Below are 27,783 nucleotides of genomic sequence, written 5' to 3'. Positions count from 1 at the left end.
CATAATTGTTCTTTATTTCATAAATTACGGTTTCATATTTTTAATTTTATAATTTCTGCATGCCATCTTACCAGATTTAAACTGATGATCTATAATCCAGAAAAATCGATAATCCGGAATCGCCGAAGTCCCGACAAGTCCGGATTAACGACTTTTGACTGTAGCTGTGACCATACATGAAATGTAATAGCATATATCTTTTGAAAATGTTGGTGTTAATAGTTTTTTTTAAGTGTAGTGCTATTAAATCTATGCGATGGAATATTTTTGGAAATTCTTTATCATTCTAAACTGTTTCTTTCAAAGATAAAGAAGTTATCAGTAGAAGAGTTGACCAATTATGCGAAATAAAAATCTTGTTTCTTGGGAGCAGTATGGCCCATGCTAACTGAAACTTCATAAGTTGTATCTGTAGTTTAGCTATTTTGATATTATTAAATTAATGTAGTTTAGCTATTTTGATATTATTTATATATTATTAAAATTTATTGTAAACTTTTAAAGGAATCCAGATGTAGTCACAAAGAAATTTAGTACTGTATTGTTATTTCTTAACTTCACTTTTTTTTTCCAGGCCTGTCCAAAAGGCTCTAAAGATTTCCGCGAAATTCAGTGTGCCAAATTTGATTCTATTCCCTTAGGTGGGAAATACTTTAGCTGGATCCCTTATAAAAAAGGTATTGTTACCATAATTTCTCCTTTCTGTTACCATAATTTTTTCTAATTATTCATAATGCTGTCATTAATTACAATAAGGTTAGTACCAATGATGTGTCCAGCAATCCAAGCATTGCTTAAATAATGAAAAATTTGCAACTGTTCAAAACTTTAAATAAGATCGAATTCGTGAACCTAATTTTTAAAACTTCTGTTTGTGATTTTTTTTTGCGAATAATGCTGTGATCTTCTCATGAATAATGAATGAATCTTCTTTACTTAATAAAACCAAGCTTAATTTGATATAACATAACTCATTTTATTTGATTTTTATTTTAACTTCACCGCTGGAGAGAATAAATAATGGCATATTACTGTTGATAAGGGGAGCATAGTAATGCGCTTGCACAAGCAATCACTTATCTATTTAGACTGGATATTGTTTCTTGCTTGTTTTAAATTTTGCTAATTTTCATCTGTGTTTTCTCTAGTATTTGTTTTCCTTCTACAGGTTAAAGTGTATGAGAAGTTATTAAACAACATGTCTGATTCCAGAAACAAAGCTATAATAGCTGATTTATAATAAATTCTACTTTCAAAGCAAAGACTATATTTATTCTTTACCATAGGAAGAAGGAATTATGCATTATCATGCTTCTTTGGGCAACAGGATATAATAAGTAATTTTACAAAAGCTAGTTTATGATATTGCTATAATGGATATTCATGCATCCATTGCATATACAGCCTTTGAAGCTGTTCGCTTTGAAACTGAACTTACAAGGAAGTTCTTTCAACCTTGAACTCGCAATTTTTCTAAAAAAATGCATGTGAATCTGCTTTTCTAGAAATATGAAATAGTAAAAAAATTAACTGCTGATATTCTATATATAATACAGTCAAAAGTCGTTAATTCGGACACCCGTAATCCGGAATGATCTATAATCCGGACCTCAAAGCTAAAAACTTTCTGCGCATGCGCCGCGTTGGCAAATGCGCACAGGCGTTTTACGCGTGCGCGTAAGACCTTGACTACTACGCATATGCGTGTGCGCAAGTACAGAATACGTTTTCGCGTGCGCGTTTAATGTATAACGGACGGTATAAACTAAAATTATCTAATTATCTATTTCAGTTAATGTTGATAATTGCGTTGTTCCTTAATCTTCGAATTGGATCCGGCTTATTATTTTTTTCAGACTGTAAGAGCAATTTTCTAAAAGTAAGCTTGAACTTTCGATTATGTCAAATAGAATTTCCGATGCTGGAGCTCCCAAAGGATCTAGAAAACGAAAGTATGTTTCGATGTCCATCAAACAAAAAACGAATTGCTACAAAAAATGGATAAAAGCATATCCTTTGTTTATCTAACCGTTCCGAAATCTGTTTATCAATTTCACGCTGCTCTGCGCGGGGGGGGGGACGTCGCGGCGTGCAATGAACTGGAAGTTGATCTGTCAACACTATCGTTATCTTCAGGGAAGATGTTTTTATTTTATTGTGCTTATAATTCCTTACTAAATGTAGTATTTAATTTCGATGTACTCCGTCTTTGATATGATTTAAATCAAATTCCTCGTCATTATAAATATCACGAATACAAATCAAATAGTTTTCTGGTTGCAATTTTCTAATTTCGGCTATGCGTAAGGTATGCTTTACGCATCCGCGCGTTGAAAGAAATGTTTAATAAAGTAAACAAATAAATATTAGGCTTCTTTTTTGGTAAATTTTGATACCCTTTAGATCATAATTGCTCATTATTTTATAAATTACGGTTTCATATTTTTAATTTTATAATTTCTGCATGCCATCTTACCAGATTTAAACTGATGATCTATAATCCGGAAAAATCGATAATCCGGAATCGCCGAAGTCCCGACGAGTCCGGATTAAAGACTTTTGACTGTATACTGTATAAAGAAATAGTTTAGATTTAAAAGTCTAAGTCCAATGTCTTCCTAATATTTTAGGTTTTGGCAATAAAGTTGACTCAGATTAAAATAAAGTTAGTTGCAGGGGGGAACATTAAAAAAAATCAGCAAATTGCATTTTGGTGAATTTTATTTTATATAAGGTGAGATAAACAAACTGTAAAAAATTTGATTATAATTAACTTTAAAATCAGACTACTATGTTCTCTTGTATGCTATGTAAACTTGGCCATACTTGAATACTGAAAATATTTACTTTTATGACTGCTTGTGTAATCCTTTAAGTCACTGCATGTTCACAAAAAATAAACAGCAACCAATGTTTTATGCTTTCAGGTTTCAATGAATGTGAGCTCAACTGTATGCCTAAAGGTGGTGATAAATTTTATTATCGACATTCCCAAGCTGTAATAGATGGAACTCGTTGTAGAGAAGATTCTTCAGATATATGCGTACAAGGTGTTTGCATGGTAAGTTGCTTCCTGAGATCTTTCCTCCTTTCTCTTTTCTTAAACATGTGTTTATATATACAAATTAAGAGAATTTTCACATTTAATTGATTATCTCTAGAACAGATTTTAATGAAATTCAGTTGATTTAAAAAAGAAAATGTATACCATACAACACATGGTATAGCAGGATCATTTCTAAGATTCATCAGCATAAGACAGTTTAAAACAAAGTTTGCAAGTCTGGCATTTCCGATGTTAGGTTGCATTCTTTGCTATTGCTCGTGTCTCCATCTACTCATATATATTCCTATACAACAACATTAATAATTCTTCACTACAGACTGTCTGTCTTGGCCCGTATCTTGTAAGAGCAAAAAAGGATAAGTATTTTGATATTGAAATCCACGGAAAAGTTAAAAGAGTTTTAATAGACAAACTAAAACCACGTTTTCTAGTGAAAGATGCTGATATTCCTTTCCAAGACTCCCATTCCAAGAAAGCAGAACTTGGGGAAGCACCTGCACTGAAGAAAATTTAGAAACTCAGCCATGAAACCAAGGCTACTAGAACCGGCAGACATGTGAAATTCCCCCAGTCACTTTAAAGACTGTCTTCCATAATCGCTGTCACTAGGAAGGTGATGTGTATCATTGCTTCAGTTCCATCAAGTTTCTAATTTAGTTAAAGTTTAAAAGCAACACTTTTTCTTGTCTCAGTGAAAAACAAAGGTCGGTATTCTATCATACAATTTAATGTGCATGTAAAATGTAAATAAGTATATATAATGTTGTAAGGAATAAAATACTGATTCTATTGGGGTCAGAGAAGTGTTATTTTCCTACATTTGCATATAGACACCTCATGTATTATCATTGAAAAAATGCATCCTTTGCAGTTACTTCTAATAATTCTATAAACCCCTTCCTAGTATTTTCGTTGCTAAATGAGGAAACAAAACTGGTCATTGCGATTGAGTCTGTGCTATAAGTGTGGTTGGGAGCCTTTGCATTGATGGGATTGATCTCTGCTTTGATGAGATGTGGCTCCAGTATATGGGTATGCGAGTTGAGTCATTTAGTTGCACTGTGGAGTGCGGTGCTATGGTGTGTGACGTCATTCTTAATTTCCACTAGGTGAGCGGAGGTTATTATTTTTATTACATCTGAGTTATCTCTGGAGGCAGCTAATAGTTTGCTGAGACCCTTAGACTGCTTTCCCTTCAGGATGTTCTTTCTCAAAAATAGGGCAAAATTGTTTATTTTGCTAGGACTATACCTGTATGACAAATTGTGAAATTCTGGTATCTTTCCCTACTTGTACATGTGCCAGGTGATTTAGTTTTATGTTGTTTGGAGATGTGTGTACAACTCCAGTGTCGAACTTTAGCATATTTTTATGTTTATTAGCAGTATCATAAAAAAATATAATGCTTCTATACTTTACATGTAGATAAAGTAATTAGTTAGCTTTCAAAAACTAAGCGTAGTTAATTGTCTTCATTGTCTGCAGCTGCTGAAAACCCTAGTTCTGCACACATTTCACACTTCTAAATAAAAGAAGGCTCATTAAACAGTAGGTATCAGGAGCTGTTTTACTAATGGCTAAAAGAGATTCTGCACAAGTAATAGAATTTTCTTTCTGTTATTTAAATGAATTGCAGAATAAATCACTGTAGCTCATCGCACTTGGGGGTCCGATCTGCTTTCTGTCTTATTACAGTTTCTTTTAAAAACTGAGAAGTATCAGTGCTGAGCTTCAGCTGAATTTAAGCATAATTGTTGTAGTATAATTATATAGTATTATTTGCATAGTATTATTTATTTGTTAGTTACATATATACATTTTAAATTGTTAGGCTGTTGGCTGTGATATAAAGCTTGGCTCTGATATCAAAGAAGATAAGTGCCGAGAATGTGGAGGAGATGGTAGTAATTGCAAAACTGTTGAAGGAATTTTTGATCAGACAAATTTGGAAATGGGTAATTTTATAATGTCTCTAAAATTATTATTGTGATTTTTTTAATTTTATCATTTTGAAGTATCATTTTAGAATAGAAAAACTAAATAATAGTTCTTTACATTAAACTTCTTAAAATTTTCTTTTTTTTGCTAATATTTAAACTATAAATTCTAAATAAATTAAAATTAAAATATATTACACATATGCAATGTAATTATGATATAATATTTTAAAATTTTTTGTAGTTAACTTTGTTATTACAATTTCATATTTTATTTGATTTTTAACCCTTATTTTTGATGCTTTTTATTTTGATGATTGATATAAATACTGACTTATTTACATTTCTCTGAGAAACTTGAGAAATAAATATTTTATATGATTTTGGCTTCTAATATTTTCTTTTATAGTATTAGCAGTTTTTTAATGCTTGATTATTATTATGAATAAGCAGTAAGTTAGGTTGCAAACAATATTCTTTTTCTAGCATTTCTACACCCCTTGTACATAAATATCTTTAAAAGAATGTTAAGTTTTCTGTCAGTAATAAAGAAAGCAAAAATTAAAATTATTTCTTTGCAATATCCAAACAATAAAGCCAAGCCATTAAAAGAGGGTTAAGCAAAGCTGAATGCAGCCTTTATAGTTGCTTAATCTGTCCCATTCTAAAATCTTGCATGTCATTTTCATCAGCAAGATGAGGGCAGTGTATATGTGCATAAATTGTGTAACTATACCAGTGATTAGTCTAAGCAGTAAAGACTAGGTTTGCTACAAAACATGTGTATCTGAGAAGAACTAGTTCTATCATTTCTAGCATCTTTAATTAAAAAATTAAACGATGAAATATGAATACTGTTAAGATAAAAAGATTGATCAGAAAATGGAGCTTAGAGAAAGAACATTTCATCCCTAAATTTTTATTTGAAAATGAAACAGTATACATGCCAATAATTCAATGATTAATAGGAACAGATCCCATTTTGGTGTATTTGTAAATTTAAAAAAAAAAAAAAAAAAAAAAAAAAAAAAAAAAGCTTTTTTTTAGCCCACCACTGCATAAGAAACGCTGAAATTTTTTCATTCATTAAAATTATTTCATATTATTTGTAACCAATCTGTTAAGCATTTTATGGAATGCATGCATGTTGCAGCATTGTTTAATGTAAATTAATTTAAATTGTTTAAGTACTGCGTTGAAAGAAAGGATCTTATTATCTAATGATTTGACATTGCAATGAATACATGCCATTTGTGTGCCAGTTATACATAACATACCCAAAGATTATTCTGTGACATTTATATAGAGATGCAAATCTATGGTCATTAACACTGTTTATTATTTTAGGTTATAATGACATAATTCTGATTCCTGCTGGGGCAACAACAATAGAAATTAAAGAATTGCATGCTACAAATAATTATCTGGGTAAGTCATTTAAAAAAATTACTTTTTTTAATTCATTAAACTTTATATATTTTCAGATAGCCCTTTTATCATATTTTTATTTTATTTTTTTGTCAGCTGTTAGAAATTCATCAGGTTATTACTATTTGAATGGAAATTGGCAAATTGAATACAGTAGAACGAAGAAGTTTGCTGGAACATACTTTCGGTATGAAAGAATATCTGCAGGTTATGTTGATCAGGAATATATTCATGCTGCTGGACCTACAAGTGAACCAATATACATAGTGGTAATTATTCATTCTGTGTTCTTAAAGACAAATTTATTGCTAATATTTTCAATAAAGATGTAAACATTTCTATTTTTTGTTAAAACTTTCCTGAGATAATATGGTTAAAATAAAATTTATGTTATTACTATTTAATTTAGAAACCTTTGAATGGAAGTATCATGCACACATGATAGACTGTTATGTGAATAAGTTATTCATGTATTCTTTGCATCATAATATAAGTGTATATTATTATATATATATATAAATCCTCATATCAGTCTTTGATACTGATTAAGAAAACTGAAATAGGAGTATAAAATGACTTAAAGTCACTATAAAACAAAAGCAATTTAGGGTAGATTGCTATATTTTCAATAAGGTCACATAATACATTTGCTATATTTTCAATAAGGTCACATAATACATTTTATACAATATAAAAATCTCATAATAAACCTTTCATAAAACCTTTCTTTGAATGTTTGCCCGTGCTTCTGTAGGAAATAGTGTTACAGTACAAAGTCCAACATCCGGATGTCCAATATCCAGAATGATCTAAAATCAGGAAGTCAAAGCCACCAAAAACTTTTTTCCTGTATGCTTTACACATGCATATTTGATTCCCCCTCCTGCACATAAGAAAACACATGGAGAGTCCTGATTCTTAATTTCTCTTCGGCACTAAATAAAAGACCTTGTTATTGCAGAAACAATCATTTTAGCATTAATTTGGCTCTGTTGCTGCATATCTGCTTGGCATACATCTCAAACCAAAACATTCTACACAAATACCATGATTGATTTTACACCTACTAATATTTTATATCTCTGATGCCACAACCTGGTGAATCATTATTTATTATATTTTGCTTTCATCACTGCATGTTTATCAACATTTTATTACTCAAGTGTTAACATCATGTTAACAACTCAATTACTCAAGTTGTCATAACACAACTTGAGTAATGACTCATGCAATGATACCTAAACAATTTTTTATGTGAGTAATTGAATAATAAAGAGTATAGTAACCTTTTATGTTGACATTACGCTTGCCGATAATTACAGATTTAAGATAAATGCCCTAAGAAATGTTGAATGAGGAAAAATTTAACAAAAATTTCTTCCTTATGCTAAAAATAAATTTTCTTAATGATATTCATGAGCCAAAAGATCATTCAGTGCTATTTGGATTAAGAATAACTGTTTTGTTATTCACATAAATCCAGAACCAGCACTGTATGGCCACACCAGATGGCAAAATTTAGAGAAGGTGTTTGGTAGCAGAATTTAGGATCAATTAATGTCAATCATCAGTCAATTAATGAATGGCAAAATATGTACTATGGTTCTAGATCCAGAAAATGCCTCTACCAATAGTAAAGAAAGTGATAGAGAGATTATTTAAAACGAAAAAATTCGATTGCCAAGTTAATTGAATTATCCACACAGCAATTATAGGACTTCAACAATGTAACTGTACAAGAAATTATGTCTGTCTACAGAATTAAAGAGAAAGTATTAACACACGTACCAAAAAAAGAAGAAATTTAAACAACTTGCATTGGAAGAAATATTTAGTAAAGTAAACAAATAAATATTAAACTTTTTTGTAAATTTTGATATACCCTTTAGATCATAAATGTTCATTCTTTCATAAATAATGATTTCATATTTTTAATTTTATAATTTCTGCATGCCACCTTACTAGATTTAAACTGATGATCTAATAACCAGAAAAATCCCAAATCTAGAATCGCTGAAGTCCCGATGAGTCCGGATCTTGGACTTTGTACTGTACTAATTTTTCACATGTATATATTGCTTTCACTGTCTTATAAGTTTTAAAAGTTTTCATTAAGTTCCCTTTTACTTTTTATGCTGTCTGCTGTCAAAAACCAGTGGATTGTGCGCATTTAATTATGAAAAGGAAGACTATCAAGATTATCTAAATTTTCTATTTAAAAAAAATTATTATAACATGCAAATATACTAAAAATAACCATGTAGGACTGCAAATATGACATTATTGAAATTTTTTGTTGCAATTTCTTTATAGCTTTTATATCAACAAAAGAATTTAGGCATAAAATATGAATATTCTGTTCCTGTTGGCTTCAGTAATACTCAGCCTATCAGTTATTCATGGATATATTCAAACTATGGACTATGCAGCAAAACTTGTGGTGGAGGTAAAGAAATTGTTTTTCTTAATTTCACTTTATTATCAGTTGTTCACTCTGACATTGTTCCTTGTCACTACTATTTAGTTCATAATTTTCATAAGGATCTTGTCTGTCCTCATTATAATGTCATTTTATTGTGAAATTTTTATTATGTTTTGTATGGAAATTAATTTTGTTCCTTAAATCAATGTAATCTTTGATTAATTTCTGTTTCATAATGAATTAGTGTCTGATTTTTAAGCTGAGCACTGTATTGTTTTTATTTAATTTTTATCAGCATCAAATGTAATTTTAACTCTTTTTATGTATAAGTTTTATAAACAGTTCTAATTTCACCTTAATCACACATATGAGCCAAAGCATACACTGACTACCAATAAGTATTTGGACACCTGTGATAGAAAAGAAAAACTAACTTTATTCAAAATCAATAGCTGGTAGAGCCTCCATGAGAGGTAATTACAGCGTGGATCCTCCGGGGCATACTTTCCACAAGTCTTTGTATGACAGCTAGTGGTATTTTCTTCCACTCAGCTTGGAGAAGACATAGAAGTTCCTTCACCGATTTTGCACGGGTAGTGCACCCCTGAATTCGGCGATGCAACTCGTCCCAGAGGTTCTCGATAGGGTTCGGGTCTGGACTCTGAACATCGAAACATGACAAATGGCATTGTCGTCCTGAAAGTAACAGGGGTCCAACCCGTAAAACTGCCACAATGTAGAAAGCACATTATCATCCAAAATAGTGCAGTAGGCATCGGAATTGAGCTTACCATGAACGGGGACCAAGGGTCCCAGCCCATACCAGGAGAAACACCCCCAGACCATAATTCCACCTCCGGCGAACTTGACTGTTGGCACAATGCATTCTGGCAGGAGACGTTCTCCAGGTAGATGCCAGACCCTGCCATCCGAACTGTAAAGGGTGAACCTTGATTCGTCACTCCAAAGAACCCATTTCCACTGATCTACGGTCCAATTTTGATGTGCTTTGCACCACATTAACCTAGCAGCGCGGTTGGACTTACTTTGTGATCAAAGGCTTATGGGCAGCAGCACGACCATGAAAACCAAGCAGATGTGCTTCCTTATGGGTGGTATTCATTGAAACAATACTCCCAGATACCTGTTGAAACTCCTTGCTGATGAGGGCTATCGGTTTGGTACGGTTCTTCCAAATTTCTCTGGATAGCACTCGTCGGTCTCTATCGCCAAGTTTTGTTGTTCTGCCGACTCGGGGCACATTCTGACAATCATCGCTCACCTTCCACTTCTTAATCACATAGGCCACTGTCAATATTGGGTACTTCAGATCGGTAGATATGTCCCTTAAGGATCGGCCACATTTGTGATACCCGATAATTATACCTTTCTCAAAATCAAAGAGCTCCGAACTGCGAGGCATCTTGCATGCGACTAAAGCCAATGCTGTTTCCTACACGATATATACCGGTGGAGTCTGTGGCGTACATTGGGACCGCAGATATCATCATTTGCATAGGTGTCGAAATACTTATTTGTAGTCAGTGTATTGCTAGTGATAATATGTTGACCCTTATGTTGTATCTGCATATGAATCAGTAACCAGTAAAATTAACAAAATATTTTATACCTTTACAGAATTGTTTCCTATAAGTGAAGAGTTAGAGATAATATTAATCAAATATACTTATGTATAGAGTTAATTTAACATACTGAAAGGTAAATTTATGAATAATGTTAAATATCAGTTTTTCTGTTTATTGTTATTAAATTAAGTAGTTAGATATGTAGAATATGATACTGATTAAGAGGGAATATTTAGGATGAAGTATGTTTTCTAGTAATATCTTGTGTTGGTTTGCATTTACTTGGTGAAGGGTATTTTTAAAAATATTTTTGATAACCAAATAGGTTAATAAAATTGACTATAAAGATGATAAATTCCATTTAAAGGGAATATAAATTCCATTTAAGATCCAGTTAAGATTGATATCAGTTCCATTAAATCAAATCTCAGTCTTAAATAGCTTTAATTACAGTGCCCTTTAAGATGCATTTTCTCATGGGATCTATTCCCATTTGTCATATTGTGTGCTAAATTGCATAAAACATGTCATCTAAGATTGAATTGTGAACATTGTTGGAAGCTTAATGTGGTGCATTGTTTTCACGTAAAATTGCAATTTCACTTCCAGTGTTCTAATATATAACTACAATTCTTTGAAAATGCGGATGCAGATTTAATATATATTTAATATGTAAGGGTCTTGCAATACCAAACCTTTGTAATACTGTATCGGTTAAAAGATTTGCTTGGGTTTGTTTATGTGTTTTAACCATATGTAATATGATTTGGAATCAGGAACTAAATTGAAAATGCATAAGTGTAGCAATTTTTTTTACCCTATGTTTTTAAATTGTCAATATTTAATAGCACTATTTTTTTGGCTTATTTTATTTAAAATGCTTCAACATTAAAATATATTAATATTTTCATATTACAATGTTTTATCTAATTTACTAATTACTGACTGATTATCTTAGAAATTTGTTTAATATAAAAATAAATTTTCTCTTAAAGGTACACAGACTCGGAAGGTTAATTGTGCCACAACTGATACTTATGAGGTTGTTGCTGATTATTTATGTGATGTTTCAGTGAAACCTCCAGCTACTCAATCTTGTAATGAAGAACCCTGCCCAGCTCAGTACGTATAATCTCCCAAAGACTTTTTGTTTAGTGCGAAGTTAAAATTAGTCTTGAGTATTCTTAGGTAACATAGTTTTAGTATCTAACACAGCTAGATCATCCCAGTGAGCTGTGCTGTAAATGAACCAGGGCAATTTCACAGTCACAGGATAGTCAAATGCAATCCATTGTAGCGGAAGTGTTACGAGTTTACTAAAATGTCATTTTCAGACTATGGAATTGGTTTTTGGAAAGTGGATATGTTTGAGAAATTTGGAACAAGGTCGTGTTATCATTTTAAAATAAAAAAAAAGTGAGTTATACGAGCATTTCGTTTTAAAAAAATAAAAATATATCTCTGTTTTAGAGAAATAAAGTGGTCAGAAAGAATGACGTATGGGGAGATATTTGGTTGATGTACTGCAAACATTTTATTACACATTATATCAGACAAATCAAGAAAATAATTAATCAATTATATTACAATAATTATTAATTTTAAATATATTTTACAGAAATCAAACGAAATAAAAACTGAAATTTTCTGGAAAATTTTGTTTGGAGACCATTTGGCGCCCCTCTACGAGCGGCGCCCAAGGCATCATACACCCTCTTACCCCCCCCCCTTCGCTATGCCACTGCGCAATTAGTGCATTCAAGTGAAACTTCTGCAGGGTGGCAGTAAGGCACTTCAAGCGTTCTTCTCCATTTTAAAACTTTTAAACATTTAAAACGCTTTCTAAATGTTTACTTGTTTGAGTTTTTATTTTTTTTCATTCTAATACCTCCTGGAGGGCAGTATTAATCAGGCATTCTATTTCTAATTGAATTCCCCCCCCCGGGTTTTATGAATATTCGCACCACTTTACATAAGATACAAGACGGTGAGAGATCTTCAACATCTACTCAGCAGAAAAAGAAAAAAAAATGAGGTTGTGAATTTGAAAGACAAGAAGGATATACGTATGATGAGTACAGTCCATAATAACTATGATTGATGCTGAAACATGGAAAAGAACTGTAAAAAAACCAATAATTGTAACAACAAAATGGGAGGAGTGGACCGCCTGGATTAGATGTTATCAAATAAATCCTGCTGTTAGAAATAAGCAAAGATATTATTACTTTTCCATTATGCTTTATTTCCTTATAATTTTACTTAATATTCATTTACATTCATCCACTTTGAAAGTTATGTATGTACAGAGAAAGCAATGTTGCACGCTGCAAAAAACAAAGGGCCACTGGGGAGAAATTTTCGCAGACAGGAAAAGATGGCGAAAGGGTTAAAGAACCCTATTTCAAAGCTGCCTACAAATGAAAACACTGACTGGAAAATTCTGAAATTTTGTTGCAAACTTAATGAAGGTCTAAGAATGTCTTTTTTTTTTTTTTTTTTTTTTTTTAAATAAAAGTTACTAATAGCATCACCAGAGGGCATTGTATTAATAAATTATACGTTTATCCACACCTTTAAAATAATTTTGCAGTTTTATAAATTTTACAAAAAATATGTTCCATATGATTGCAAACATTTTCAGCTGCCATCCGAAATTGCAAGAATGCATGTTCCACAATTGACTCAAGTGTGTGCTGGGAAATGTTCAGCATGTGGCATGAAATGCTGATAAGGTAAACTTCTTGGATTATCATGATTACCATATGTTTCAAATGTCTCCAAGGCCAAAAATCGCATGGATCGAGGTCTGAGGATAGGAAAGGCCACACATTATGAAAATGAAGGCTGTTTCGGGAAAACTATTTAACTAACAAAGCGCGATCGTAAACATATCGTCATTGTAAGCTATAAGTACATTGAAAACAAAGTCTCCGTGAATGTTTCTAAGTTTTATAACAGCTGCTGCATGATGTCAACAAAAATTTACATTTTTGCTACAGGTTTTCAAAGTAAAATGCCCTCAGGTGATGCTATTTGCAACTAATTGTCTTTTTTCTGAAAGACATTCTCATTCCTTTATTAAGTCCACCACAAACTTTCACGATTTTCTGATCACTAGTTTCGCTTGTAGGCAGCTTTGAAATAGGGATCTTTAATTATAGACACCCTGTATGTTATGTACATTAAAGTACATTTTATTTTAATGAAATTCATTATGATGTATGTGATAATTCTTTACACAAAAAAGACTATCCTGATTTATTATATTTTTCAATATAATAAATATGATTTCTTATTGGTCTGTTAGTTTTCAACTATGCAATTAGAATCGTTAATAATATATCAATATGTAATATGTATTAATAAGTTTTATGATATTTTGCAACTATATTAAATTTACTAATTTTGTGGTATAACTAGATGGATTGACCCTGTTATTTGCTTTCAGTATATTTTTGTTTTATTTCATTTTTTTTTTAAATTTTAAAACTTTGAAATAAATTGTTATTTAGTTGGCAAGTGTTTGAGTGGGATGAATGTTCCAAGTCCTGTGGTGGTGGAGTGCAGTACCGGCAAGTTCATTGCCAAAGGAGTGGCCACGAGGATACAGCAGTGGTTGCTCCAGATTCAGAATGCCTAGCTAATGATGGTCCTAAACCTGTGTACGCTAGGGCATGTAATGATGTTGTGTGTCCAACATGGGAAACTGGTGAATGGTCAACTGTAAGTTTTTTGTTTCATTTTATGTTAGAAAAATTATTAGTAAGTTTTAAAAGTCATCTGCATAAAATTTACTTCCCTGTAATAATCATTCATTGTTTTTTTTTTTAATCATTTCTGAAGTATAATTACATTGCTTTAAAAATGCATAAAAGATATGAATTTTGAGCATTTATCATTATAAATGAAATTATTAAAGGAAACGTTGTAACTTTAACAAACAGGCTACTTTTAGACACTTCCAGTTTTTGAAAGTAATTTAAAAATTTTTAAATACATGAAATGGAAGTTATAAAAGTTTTTTCCCTTACAAATGTGTGCCAAATCTAACTTAGCTTGCTAACTTGCTAACTAAGAGTAACCTATCATTCACATCCAAGATCATCACTAATGATCAGATTTCACATAGTCACAAAAGATTAGGTATTCATTTTCATAAAATGACTTCAAGTCCATATTCCAGTGATGATAGGAATACTGAGATGGATGAATTGCTACACAAGGTGATTATTTTAATAAAAACTATATTTTATTATAAACTATATTTTAAATTATAAACTGTATTTATTTATTCTTTATTATAAAAATATATAATTAAAAGAAAAATGATATTTTAGTTTTATTTTAAACATTTAAAATGTTTGACTTTATTTTCAAAAACTAAAAGTGTCTGATCCTTTTTGTACGATGCTGTGTTTGCACACAGGATTGCTTCTTTAGTGCATATTAACTATGAAACTATTATTTTGGTCAATACAGAAATCATGCTTCAGAAAATTATGTTAAGTCAGTGACTCGTTGTTGCATAAGACTTCATTTTGTGCAAAATCAACACTATTTTATAAAATTTTCAAGTATAATATTGTTATATACTACTGAGCTTAATATCATTACAGTGTTTGATATGCAGAAAATTGCATTATGTAAGGATATTGCATTAGAAAATTCTGCCCATTTTTCTGTATTTAACTTTTATAGCATTCAATTGTATACAAATGCATATTTAATTTCAGATGCAGTTTTAAGCCATCAGTATTAAATTTTATATTTTTGAGTTAAGAACACTTTTCAAGTTTAATTAATCAACCCTTTAGCCTTCATGCAAGGCCCACCTACTGGCAATCAATTCAAACTGATTTTATCACACCTTCATGTCTTATGGGCCTGGGCTTCACAAAATCCTAAAAAAACTATTGGCTTACTGATTTTTATAATTCACATAACTACTTTAAGAAGATTTTATCTCATAACTGTATATGAAGTAGTCAATAGATGACAGTACAAATCCTGTAAATTTTATTAGCCCAAAGAGCATTAGCCCAGAAGACCTATTAATTTCGTTTTGGCATTTTGTGGCATTTCACTTTTCAGATTGTTGCCACCAAATATTATCCTCCTGTATTATATTTAAAGGGATTAAATAATGAAGAATCTGTATAAATATATATATGTTTCTCTCTTTGTGATAAAAGAACAGTACCTAGAGCGATCAAATTTTGAATAACGTATGTCTCCACCTGAATATGGGCCAAATTTGGAAGCCCAGATTTGGAATTTGGAATTGGTTTGTTGTCTACTTCATTTTTTTTAAGCAGTTATGGGTTTTTAATTAAGAAACTCGATGATTTCAAAGCAAGCAATGGCACACTGTATGGTGGGGACCACTTTTATCTCCAGCACACAAGACTGTGCATCAGAAATTCTAAAGATATGCTCTTTTCAAATTATATTGTGATATTGCTGTTGAATTTAATTTTATGATTTAAGTACATTAACATGATATTTAATAAATAAAGGTAACACACAAAATGTTAAAAAAATGCCCCTTTGGGCATAATATAAAAAATCTGAAAATTTTCAGTTTTTTTTTAAATAATTTATTTTTTCCAGAATTTTGAACAAATTTACGTATGTTTTATGCAGCATATTTTAGCTTTCATTTATCCTATATTTTTGTAACATGAGAAGTAACCTTATTAAAGCTGATTTTAACATTGAAAATCTTGTTTGTATTTCTGTTATGAGCATTTTTTCTCATGTGCATTTCTTTTACAGAACTGCAATATTGGATTCATACATTGTTTCAAGAATTACATAGAAAATACACACAAATTGTTAAATTAGTAAATATAATTACTTGTGAGCCATTATGCAATTTTATGCAAATAAAATTTCAAATTTGTTAACTAGCAGAATAAAGTATTTGCACCACATAGTGTTTAATTTGGGCTATATAGTTTTATAATGTAAATATGTTCAGTTACGTTTTGCTGTTAAACTTGTGTGTGCAAATAAAGCCACAAAAAAGGTTAGGAAAAAAAGTGCACACATTGGTAGATAGTTTTGTTTAAAAAATTAAATTTCACAAAACAATTTTAGCTAATGATGATACCAATTGCTTCTGAATTTTATGAAAAACATAAATGGATCAATGGCTCATTTCTTAATTTTTGAAAGAATTTTATAAAAAATAAGCAGGGATTTAATCGAGTTAATCACTGTTACAGGGCTGAATTTGTTTTTGTTTAATCGAGGGGAGGAAGTAGACATGTGTTACTTAAAAAAAAAGTGCAATGTAAGAATTGATATCAAAGATTTGAAATTAGTATTATGTACATTTTAATCTTGTTACATATGGTAATGTACAACATAGTTTTCTGTGTCTTTGTTTACTGCATTACAATAGTTTTTTTTATTTTATTTTATTAGTGTGATAAATCGTGTGGAGATGGTATACAAACTAGGGATGTGAAATGTGTGATGAAAGTTGGTGATCTACAGAAAATAATCAGTAAAGAATTTTGCAGTGACCAAGAACCTGCATCTACTCAACCCTGTATATTAAGACCTTGTGAAAGAACTGAGTGGATAGTAGCTGAGTGGAGCGGAGTATGTATTGATTTGCTTTTCAGTATTTATAAAATCACTTTTAACTCTTTTTAAATACATTGATGGAATAAATGCACACCTATTTCTTGAATAATCAAATCTTTATTAAGTAGGAATGCAAGTTACTACTGAATTAATTTTTAATGCTTTAATAGCAAAGCAAATTTCTTTTCTACAATTTAGCATTGTCATTTTTGACAGCTCATTTTGAATATTTTATGTTCTATATCTGGAATTTCCAGAGGACTAAGTCAGCACCAGATTAAAACCAGATTTAGAGGGCTAAGCAATTAAGATTTTGGTGCCTGCTTCTCCCTCGTCCCCTTTCCATTAGTCAGGGTTTAGCCTCACCATATATTCCATGATAAAAATGGCAATGAGAAATTTTTCTGATGCCCCCTTTCCTTGATGCCCTGAGCATGTACCTATTTGCCTGATGGTAATCCAATTCTGAACTAAGTCTTAAATTAGTAGGCCTATCATGTTTAGTTTAAAACTGGGTAAATGTGTAGTAATTTATCTACCGTTTTTAATTAGTTCTTTATATTTTAGGTGGTGGCAGTAAAATTGGTTGCTGTTTTAAAATAATTTTTCATCTGCTGTTTTATCACGCTTTTGTGTTTAAAAATAGCATTTTAGTGGCGCCATCTACAAAATAAATGACGAACTAAAAGTGGTAGATTGCTAACTACATGATTACTTAAAATTCTTTATGTGTTAAATTGAAATTTGCATACTAAAATGAGATAGTGGTTTATTTTTTAATCTTATTATTTTTACTCTCTTTAACTATTCATGTTCTCTTTTTTTCTCTGTAATAATAAATTCTGAAGTGTTAAACTGTCAAGTGAAACCCTATGAAAGATCTATGTTTATTAAATTACATTCTGCACCTTTTTTATTTGAAATTTTGTTCAATTAAAAATTGAATTTTGTTTCATATGTGAAGCTATTAAATCCAGCCGGATAGCTCTAATAATATATAATTTTTCATGTTTAGTCATTTCTGTCATTGTATAAAATACTAAATAATGCTGCATAATGATAGATACTATAATTTTGCAACATACATGTAAATAGTTTTTTAATGAAATATGTTTTGTATTTCTTCTGATGGTTTGCTGCTCATGCACACTATTGCAAATAACGTCTTTTATTCCATAATTTTTCTAAATATAATCTGTATCTTATACAATCCTTATTAAGAAGCTAAAGCAATTATTTACTAATATTATGCACTGAAAAATAATATTTAAAATAACTGAAGGTGAAATATGTATGTCTAAGAAAAATTTTCTTTCAGAAAAATTGCAGAATACTGCATAAAAAAGTATTTTCTATTCCTTTTAAATTTATCATATGTTTCAATCTTGCATTTCTTATTCAATTAAGTGAGCCTTTGTCTAGTTTTTGAATATTTTTTTATCTCCAAATAAGTGCGACTTCAGAAATTTTTGTTTTAATTTATTTTTCTTTTATTTTATTCCCTCCCTCTCCTTCATCAAGGAGAATTTGATTTGGTATTTTAAGTTCTGCCCTTATATGAATGATAGTAAGTAATGGTTTGCTTACGGATGGAAATCTAGAGTGAAGAGACTGTTTCAGGGTTCGTAGCGGTCCTTACAAGTGCTTATAAGTCCTTATATTTGAAAATAAAATATAAAGGCCCTTATAGGTGCTTACTTTTTCTTTAAAGCCTTTATTTTTTTGTTTTTAGTGCTTATTTTTTGCTTTTAGTGCTTTTTTTTAATCCTTTGTTTTTAACGAACGCTCATTTTTTCCCCGTACCAAAGCTGAAACTAAATAAACAACTTTTCGTATATGCAATGTCAGATGGTGAATCATACTCCTGGAAATTGCTTTCCCCCCTTCCTCTGCATTAACGTAACCTATGGTACGTGCGAGAGTACAGACAGGTGCACGTCCTTCTATTGGCCAAGAATTGCGAAAACGTAGAAAATTCCGGTACATTCGGGTATTCTTTTCATCCCACCCAAATACTACACACGTTTGAATTTCTATCAAGATTTTAATAATTTGCATTCTCGTTCCGCATGGTCAGTTCATATTCATGTTTATTATGATCGTTATGCTTATATTATGAGTATATGTATGAATATTTATAATAGTATAGTTGCAGTAACTGCTGAAGTATAGATAAACTTCAAAAAATAGGTGTGTTTTTACACAGATTAGCTTTCTAAGGAATAATATTCGGAATGGCATAAATAAAAGGAAAGTAATCGAATAGTCAAAATAATTTAATTTTCTTTGCCAATACATTATACAAAATTGGTTGGGAGTTTCTCCGCAAAATCTCTAATATTGAAGCAGCGTACTTTTTTTTGTCACTGTCCAATCTGGATTGAATAGGACTAAAAGTTTTTGCAGTCTACCCAACCCAAGCGAAGATTGATTCTATTCCGGAAATTTAATACAGTCTGTTGAAAATTAGAATCAGAAACACCCCAGATTAGTAAGTCTCTTTCTTTTCATTTATTTAGTTCTTTTTTTCTCCGAATACCGGCAGGTGTTGATTCCGATTGCGTAATATCACATATGGCAGAATTATGCCGCACGTATTGCACAATAACGTTTGCGGTATTTTGTATTGATAATTAATTTTGATGTTCAGTCTGAGATTTGTTTATGCACACTTAAAAGAGTTTTACTGTGCTTTCTAAGCAGAATATTTCTCAGTTCCGTTGGTTTTTATATGATGCACATATCGAAATGTCAAAATCATTTATTTAGCCTAAATTTAAATCTAAAGAACGGCTACAATCTCTCCCACTCCTCTTTTTCCAGTTACTATCCGGAATATTCGGGAATTTCGAGTATGTGGGTTAGTTAAGCTTTTACTGTTAAAGGATGACTGAGTGAAGCAATTTCCTGTCTTCTGATTTCAGAAATGTGCCTCCTTATTACTTAAATTACTTTGCTTGGGATATATGTTAAGGGAAAACTGTTATGCAATGAAAATTTAGAAAATGTTCAGAATTTTGATTTAAGTTAAATTATTTAAATATTAATATGAGTGGGAAAATAAATTGTATTTATTATTAGGTGCCAAACGAATACAATTAATATGGCTTATTATTATTTATTTTCTATATTTTCAACTGAAATATCATTATTAAATTTTGTAATATAGTTCTGCACAGTTTTTTTTTTCTCTCATTGTAAACTAATTCTGTAAATTGAACTGTCATTTAAAATAAAAATTAAAAAAAAAAAAAAAAAGTTAATTGTTTTCCATAGTTGAGGTAATGCTTCTCTTAATAAATATTGCATTGCTCATATTTTAAATTACAAGTCTAATTTTCCTTTTAAGGTTATGCAGTTGTGTATAATGTAATTAGACAGATGCTTATTTTTTCCTTAAAATGTGCTTGAAAAGTGCTTATAGGTGCTTGTTTTTTTAACTAAAATGTGGCTATGAACCCTGTGTTTGCTGCCGTTCATATTCTTCATAATTTTTCTTCCAAGTAAGGTTTGTATATCCAATATTTTAGCATCAGAAATTAAAATGTTAGTAACGAATAAACATAATTATTTCATCTATAAAAATAGTATTAAATAAAATTATTTATTAAATAAAATATTTTATTTAATAAATAAAATTATTTTAAATCTAATTAAATATGTGTAGATAAAAAGGTACTGAAAAATAATAAAATATTTTGAGAACAAGTTTATTTAACTTAAACTTATTTTTAAGTACCTATTTGTACAGATTAGCAAGAATAAAACATATTGAGGATGGAAAAAATGGTTAATAGTGTAGGCAATTGGAAGAATGAAATGGTATTGATTCATGAAGAAACATTTTGTGTCTTAAAATATTGAAGTCTGGCATGTTGTTATTGCCTAGTTATTAAATCTTTCATAACTATTAACTGGCTTTATAGAGTTTGTTTTTCTTTGGTAGCATAAACTAGCATCCTAACAGACACTGAGCGAATTATCTATTTGCCTGTAAAGAACTACAGAATCTTGAAAAGATTTTAAACAACTGTTTTATTAAATCAGAACTTAAACATAAATACAGGATTTATGCTTATCTAAACAACCACCAATTGTGGTAGTGAAACTTAAAGTAAGAGTAAATTCAAATTTAAAACTAAGTCCTATTAGTCAAAGACTACACATTGGATTTAATGTTAAGTTGGCTCAAAACTGCTCATTGGCATAATAATCTAAATATCAGCAGCAACAACACAAAGCCACAGAATTACAATCTTATCAGAAATAGCAAAATCTAGTAACATGGCCTCAAGAGGTAGAAACATACTCTATCTTACAATCCTGAAACTTCCGTTTCAATACTGTTTAACCTTATTAACATTCTGGTGAGAAAATCGAAAGGAGAAGTGATAGTAAAGATTTAAATCATAAAATAAACTTATGTAAAATAATAGTAACCCCGCAAATTTTATGAATTTCAAATCTTTTTTTTTTTAATAAAAAAGAACGAAAGTTTCACTATATGTGCAAATTTTTATTATCTTGTTATAAACAATACTTGTATTAACGTATTTACTAGCATGTTTAGCTATTACCTGCTTAATCTTTTTATTCTTAATTTTTATTCTTTTTATTCTTAGTTCAGCACGTTTTCCATTTTCATTCTCTAAATTTTTCTATTCCCCCTCCTTCTTTTTTTGATGGAGACATTTTTTTTTTTAGTCTAAAATTGAGCATCATAATTATTAGATATATTTTATTGTATAAAATTTTCAGTAGGTGATCTGAAAGCACTGTTAATGCATAAAATTATGAGAATACAATTCTATTAGTTGTTTGATGTCCTATAATATTTTGAAATGATATGCTAAGGCATGTATAGGCACATGAGCAGATATTGAATAATATTATGAAGCATTTCAATGCATTTATTTGGTGTTCTGATTTTGGCATTTCATTATTGCAGTGTGAACGTGTATGTGGCTTGCAGACTGAATCTCGTCAAGCATTTTGTGCTAGTGAAGATGGAAATTTGCATCCTGATCAGATGTGTTCAAACAAAAGCAAACCGGCTCTTGAAAGGCCTTGTTCTAATCATCATCACTGTAAAGCCATGTGGCATGCATCTGAATGGAGTGAGGTGAGATTGAACTTCAACTTAAAAAATAAGTGTGAAAGACCTTTTTTTTTTAAACATAACTTTTTAATTTACAAATTGGTAAAAACGGAACTGTAGATTGACCTAGGCTTTGAATAAAATTGTATCTATTTTGAAAGTCATCAGATGTAGCTTTTTCCTTATCTTCTTCTGAAGAACTTAAATGGGACTGCCCTCAAAATCAATAGAATTTTATTTTGATGTTATTTAAGATCTGAAATTATTCTTGCTAGCTAACACTGTCTTTTCATACTTTTTGTTTTTTTAGTGGCTTGCTGTTAGTTCAAAATGTTGTCAGAATTTTTGTACTTGCATTACACTCTTGAAATATAAAAATCTAAACTTCATCTCCACCTTTGAAATTGTAGGAGCCACTTCATGGGCTCCAGTTATTAGGTTGAATTAACAAAAATAATAATAATAATAATAATAATAATAATAATAAATAATAATAATGGGCCATTTTTAGGGGAAAAAAAACAACAGCTATATAAACTTTCTTGGGTGTCTATTAATACTTTACACACACACACACGTTGATGGACTTAATTAACAATATTTGTTGATAGCTAAATTAACACAATATTTGTAATATATCACTATGTACTTTGCATATGCTCATTAGTACCAGTTGTTTTTGCCTTTCAGTGCCTTAAGTCCATTTTTATTTCAGCAACCACTCATTATGAGGTTCTTTTCTTTGAGCATCAGCTGAAGTATCAATAAATGCAAGAATTGATACACTTCTTCCAATTCCCTCCCCTCCAAAAACAAAAACACTAAATTAGTATTTTTACTTACTTATTATCCAGGCTATTCGATATACAGTGAACTCTTTCTTAGACAATCATCTATGATTCCAGCTGATTCTGGTCTTCTTTTATTGTACTTGGTCATGTTAAAGAGGATATCCAATATCCTGGTCATGTTAACCCTTTGAGGGGTGGTGGTCGCGCTCTGAAACCACAAATTTTTGAAATTTTTCCCGCTCTTGTTTCCAAACTGTTTGAGTGAAAACCGATTGATTACTTATCTTTTACCTCTAAATAACGCAAAATTACTGTAGAACTGTACATTTTTTAGGTCTTAGTATTTTAAATCGGATGCCTTTTAAAATTCATTTTCAGTGAGAAAAAATAACTTCCTTTTATTTATATTAATAACTTAAAATTTAAATTTTTTTTTTAATCGTACATCATTATTTCTATCATAAACAATAAAAATACAGCAATAATTAAACTGCATATATAAACAACCTGTGTATATTTATGGTATTTCCTTTGTGGTTTCAGGGTGCGACCACTGCCCCACTAGAGCATTGCATTACAATGCTCACATTTTTCTAGAGGCTCGGTGGTCGCGCCCTGAAACCACTGCTCTATATAGTAATGTTTGCTGTTTTGAAATAGAAGTGTTTATTTTTACCCGGATATAGATAAGGAGTTTTGAAATCACAGAGTTATTGTATCACCAAACAATACATGCACTTGCCTCCATAAAATATTTTTCGTTTCCACACATTTTTCTCTGCTTTCAACATGCTTGCTCTCTATGCTAGTACTGTGATTTTCTAAATTATTTTGTGTGGTTCCAAAAAATTGCAAATATATTTTTGAATAATTAAAAATAGAAATTGTGCAAAAATTTAATTAAATTAAAATATTTTGCCAATATTTTATTTTCTACTGTTGAGATTCAAAATGCCTCGCAAAGGGTTAGAAATAGCTGATGCATTAGCGTTACTTGAAGAATTACCTTCAGATCCAGAATCAGTGGTCTCTGAGGATGAAAGTGAAGGAGAAGGAAATACTCCTGCTTATGGAAATATAGAAGATGAAAGTGATGATCAGTCAGAAAATGATGATATAAATTTACCAAGTCCTTCCAGAATTGCAGATGTAACATGGAATAAAATGCAGAATGTAGTGAAATTGTTCAGTGTTGGCTTGTGCATGTACCAAAGAGATAAAACATGCTTTGAACAGTTCCATAAAAAATAACTTAAATCTTTGACATTAAAAAAATTACTGAGCTTTTTAATATTCTATTGAGTTTTTTTATCTATTTATCCCAATTTCCTTATTATGTACATTCTTATGTTTTCACTGCTGCAGGAAAATTACATAAATTATAATTTTTTTTCTGATGATATACTTTGTAAAATAAAGTAAAAAATTTATATTTGATGCAATTTTTAAGTGCAGTTTTTTTTTTTTTTTTTATTCGCAAATTTCGTCATTCATTGAAAATTCATACGGAAAAAGGTAAGTTGTTTTTTTCTGCTAACTCAGTAAGTTTCAAAGTCCTAGACGCGCACTGGTTTCACAGCGAAACCACCACCCACAGATTAATGGGCGGGAGTAGATTTTTTTTAATTCATATATTATTTGTCTCTAGGATCATAATATTCGATTTCTAGTGTTTTTAGTTAAAAAAATTTTAAAAATAATATAGCGTGCGTCAAAGGGTTAAAGAGTGTTTGTTTATGATATTTGTTATTAAGCTTATGTTCCAAGATTTCCAGAGGTGGTTGTCTTTAAAAGAGAGAGTTATAATAAAAGGATTCATTGTAATTTTATTATGACATTGCAGTTTGAATCTTATAGTTAAACTTTTTCTCCATGATAATTCAGTACTGTGATTTAAAAAAATGCACTTTTTTTTTTAATATTATGCAAGCATGTGGTATGTTTGCTGAATTATGTTATATTTTCTCTAGTGCTCTGTTCAGTGTGGAAGAGGTGTAAGGACCAGAACAATATTTTGTGGATCATGGGACTCTGGAAATATTCACAAAGTTTCTGAAGAACTCTGTTTGTCAAGTAAAAAGATGGAAACTCAAGAAGTATGTCATGGTGAAAAATGTTCTGGCATTTGGTATACTGGACCATGGACTAGGGTAATGTGAATATATTCCTTGCATTATTAGATGTTCAAAGTATTTGTTCAATATACTGTCATGTATACTTTATAAACGTAATCACTTCCATTAATTTGCTTTTGACTAAATTTCAGTTAATTTGTAAAGCCTTCAGTGCCCATCTATATTGTGACTTTTGAAAAGAGGATAAACATGGGATGAGAGGAATTTGTAATTTTGTAGAGTATTCCAAATCTGTCATAGTTTAAACTGATGGCTTTGTTAGTTTCAATTTTCTGTTTAACGCAATACAGAAGATAGGGAAAAATAATTCACTTATCTGATATCTATGGTGAGGATTTCTAAATGCTTCATTTTCTAAACATAATCTATTTTTAAAAAATTGAAAATTAATGCATAAAAGAACCTTATTAAAGAGTATTTGTAATGGCCAGGAATGCGGCATTCTCCAAATATCACAGTATCCTCTACTAATACCAGATACATCAACTTAGTCTTTTAATCAAGGAAAGCATTATTATTGCCAAATACTAAGAATTAAAATTACTCGTTGATAAACAAATATAGTAGAAGCTCGACTATCCGAAAAGCTTGTGAAGTGTTAAATTCCAGAATATGTGAAATACATGAAAATTCCAAATAGTTGAATGTATATGAAATAGAATTAATGTTCAAAAAACAAAATCAATGGGAGAAATTTTTGTTCTAAACTAATAAAAACAATCATCTTATTTATTATCAACTTGGATATCAAAAGCCTACATTTAAAATTATCTAAGATTTTGATAAAAAATTCATTTCAGATATCAAAGCTGGCATATTTCACAGGCCTTAAACATGAAAGTAAAATATCTGATCTAATTATAAAATTCTGCCAAATATGAAATTTGGTGAAAAAATTTCAGCAATCATTCTGGCAGAAGTTTAAAGGAGCAGATCATTATTTATTTAGTTAAATAATAGAGAGATATAAATTACAAACATAACATATAAGAAACTTAAATCACTTATAATTTTCACATTACATCACATCATATGATTGTGTTGTAACATTGTGCTTATTTACTTAAATAATAGAGAGATATAAATTACAAACATAACATATAAGAAACTTAAATCACTTATAATTTTCACATTACATTGCCATTGTTTTACTGTTTTCAAAGTCATGTATCATGGCTTTTGTTGGCATCTTGATCCTGTAACTTATCAAGAATTAATTGAATTTATATTAAACCAAAATAAACTTCTTATGATTGTGTTGTAACATCATGCTTATCCATTACAGAATTATGAGCTCCATAATGGTACTACAAATCTCTCATTTACTAGATTTTGAGAAAAATATTTTCTAAAATTTTAAAATATTCCATTTAGTTGAATGACAGATAGTCAGGCTTTTACAGTGCTATTAATTTATTCTTTTACTATGCCTAGATCGAGAAGTAAAAACTAATCTTAGGAAACAAATGCTGTTGCATTAATGTGAAAACATTTAATTACATTGACAAAACTATCCCTGCACTCTGATAGGTATACATTGCAGAAGTATTACTAGGATGCCTCCATTCTAACACTTTTTGATAGTCTGTAACAATCTGGGGAAAATTATGAAGTTCTTTTGTTCAGTTTCCTTTTTGGTCATTTATCTTTTAACTACAGTGGTTTAAAACATCTTCATAATAACATAAGCATATTTGTTATTTAGTAGTGACTTGTGATTTTACAACAAATTGTCACGATAGTGGTGGTGAGTTGCACTAAAACTTTGGTTGATTAATCTAGAAGACAATTAAAATATTTAATGTTCATTTTAAAAATAAATATTTAACTAATTACCTTCATGAAAGATAGTTCTTAAATTTTTGATTAAAATGTAACAGAGACTTTCTTGGATTTTGTTGTTTTTAAATAAATGCATAAATAATCATATTACACTTGCTTAAGGGATATTATTAGTTGATAAGTTTTTTGTTTTCTTTTTTTACAATTAAAATAAAAAATTCCGTGTTTTTAGGTATTGCAGATAAATAGAAGCACCATCAACTTGTTCAGTCTTTTAACACATCAACAACATGGTGCATCAGTTGAGTTTTAATTCAAATTACATTTTTTTCGAAAGTAAAATCCATATTTTTTGGAATTCAACTAACTGGAAAGTTCAAGTAATGGAATATTTAAGAATTTTAGAAAAAATTTTCTTCCTGAAAAAAATAGTAAGTTAGATATTTGTGATGCGATTTTAGACTTGTAATATTATTAGCACATGTTCATTATTTCTAAACAATGTGATAGCACCAGTGGTGGATAAGCATGACATCACGACACAATCATAGGAAGTTCATTTTGATTTAATGTTAATTTGATTAATTCTAAATAAACTTGTTTAATTGTAAAGAATCATAAAAGTTCTCTATTCTTCACATTTTGAAAAATGACTATTATTTGAGACTGCATGAGGTGAAGTATTTTCAAAGTTACAGGATCCAAGCATTTAAAAAAAAGGGGGGATACAAAATTTTGAAAATAGATAAACAGTGGAGATGTAACATGAAAAATTATAAAGCAATTTAAGTTTCTTATATATTGTATTCATAATACGAATCTGTTTTTTAACTAGCTAAATAAAGAACAGTCTGCTGTCTGCTCGTTTAAACTTTTGCAGAAAAATGATTGACAGCAACTCCACCATATTTTGTATTTGGTAGAATTGCACAATAATCAA

The 27,783-nt window shown here is 30.2% G+C and overlaps 1 protein-coding gene across 2 annotated transcripts in view; it reads left to right on the top strand.

The window, feature by feature from the left end:
* The window catches only part of LOC118188907 (papilin-like), a 345,995-nt gene that overhangs the window by 261,876 nt on the left and 56,336 nt on the right, over positions 1 to 27,783 (top strand). For both annotated transcript variants that reach the window (XM_035359431.2, XM_035359432.2), the window contains 11 exons: positions 575 to 677; positions 2,928 to 3,061; positions 4,899 to 5,022; positions 6,352 to 6,432; positions 6,529 to 6,701; positions 8,746 to 8,878; positions 11,436 to 11,562; positions 13,956 to 14,166; positions 16,873 to 17,052; positions 21,986 to 22,159; positions 24,897 to 25,076. In XM_035359431.2, the coding sequence (XP_035215322.2) occupies positions 575 to 677; positions 2,928 to 3,061; positions 4,899 to 5,022; positions 6,352 to 6,432; positions 6,529 to 6,701; positions 8,746 to 8,878; positions 11,436 to 11,562; positions 13,956 to 14,166; positions 16,873 to 17,052; positions 21,986 to 22,159; positions 24,897 to 25,076 (1,620 nt within the window). The remainder of the gene's footprint in view (positions 1 to 574; positions 678 to 2,927; positions 3,062 to 4,898; positions 5,023 to 6,351; positions 6,433 to 6,528; positions 6,702 to 8,745; positions 8,879 to 11,435; positions 11,563 to 13,955; positions 14,167 to 16,872; positions 17,053 to 21,985; positions 22,160 to 24,896; positions 25,077 to 27,783) is intronic.

The sequence above is a fragment of the Stegodyphus dumicola genome, chromosome 4, assembly GCF_044657685.1.
Source record: "Stegodyphus dumicola isolate Sdum_Otavi_A_Nest chromosome 4, ASM4465768v1".
In the NCBI taxonomy this organism is placed as follows: Eukaryota; Metazoa; Arthropoda; class Arachnida; order Araneae; family Eresidae; genus Stegodyphus; species Stegodyphus dumicola.
The sequence above is the reverse complement of the archived record's forward strand: the minus strand, read 5'-3'. Positions and strand labels throughout refer to the sequence as shown.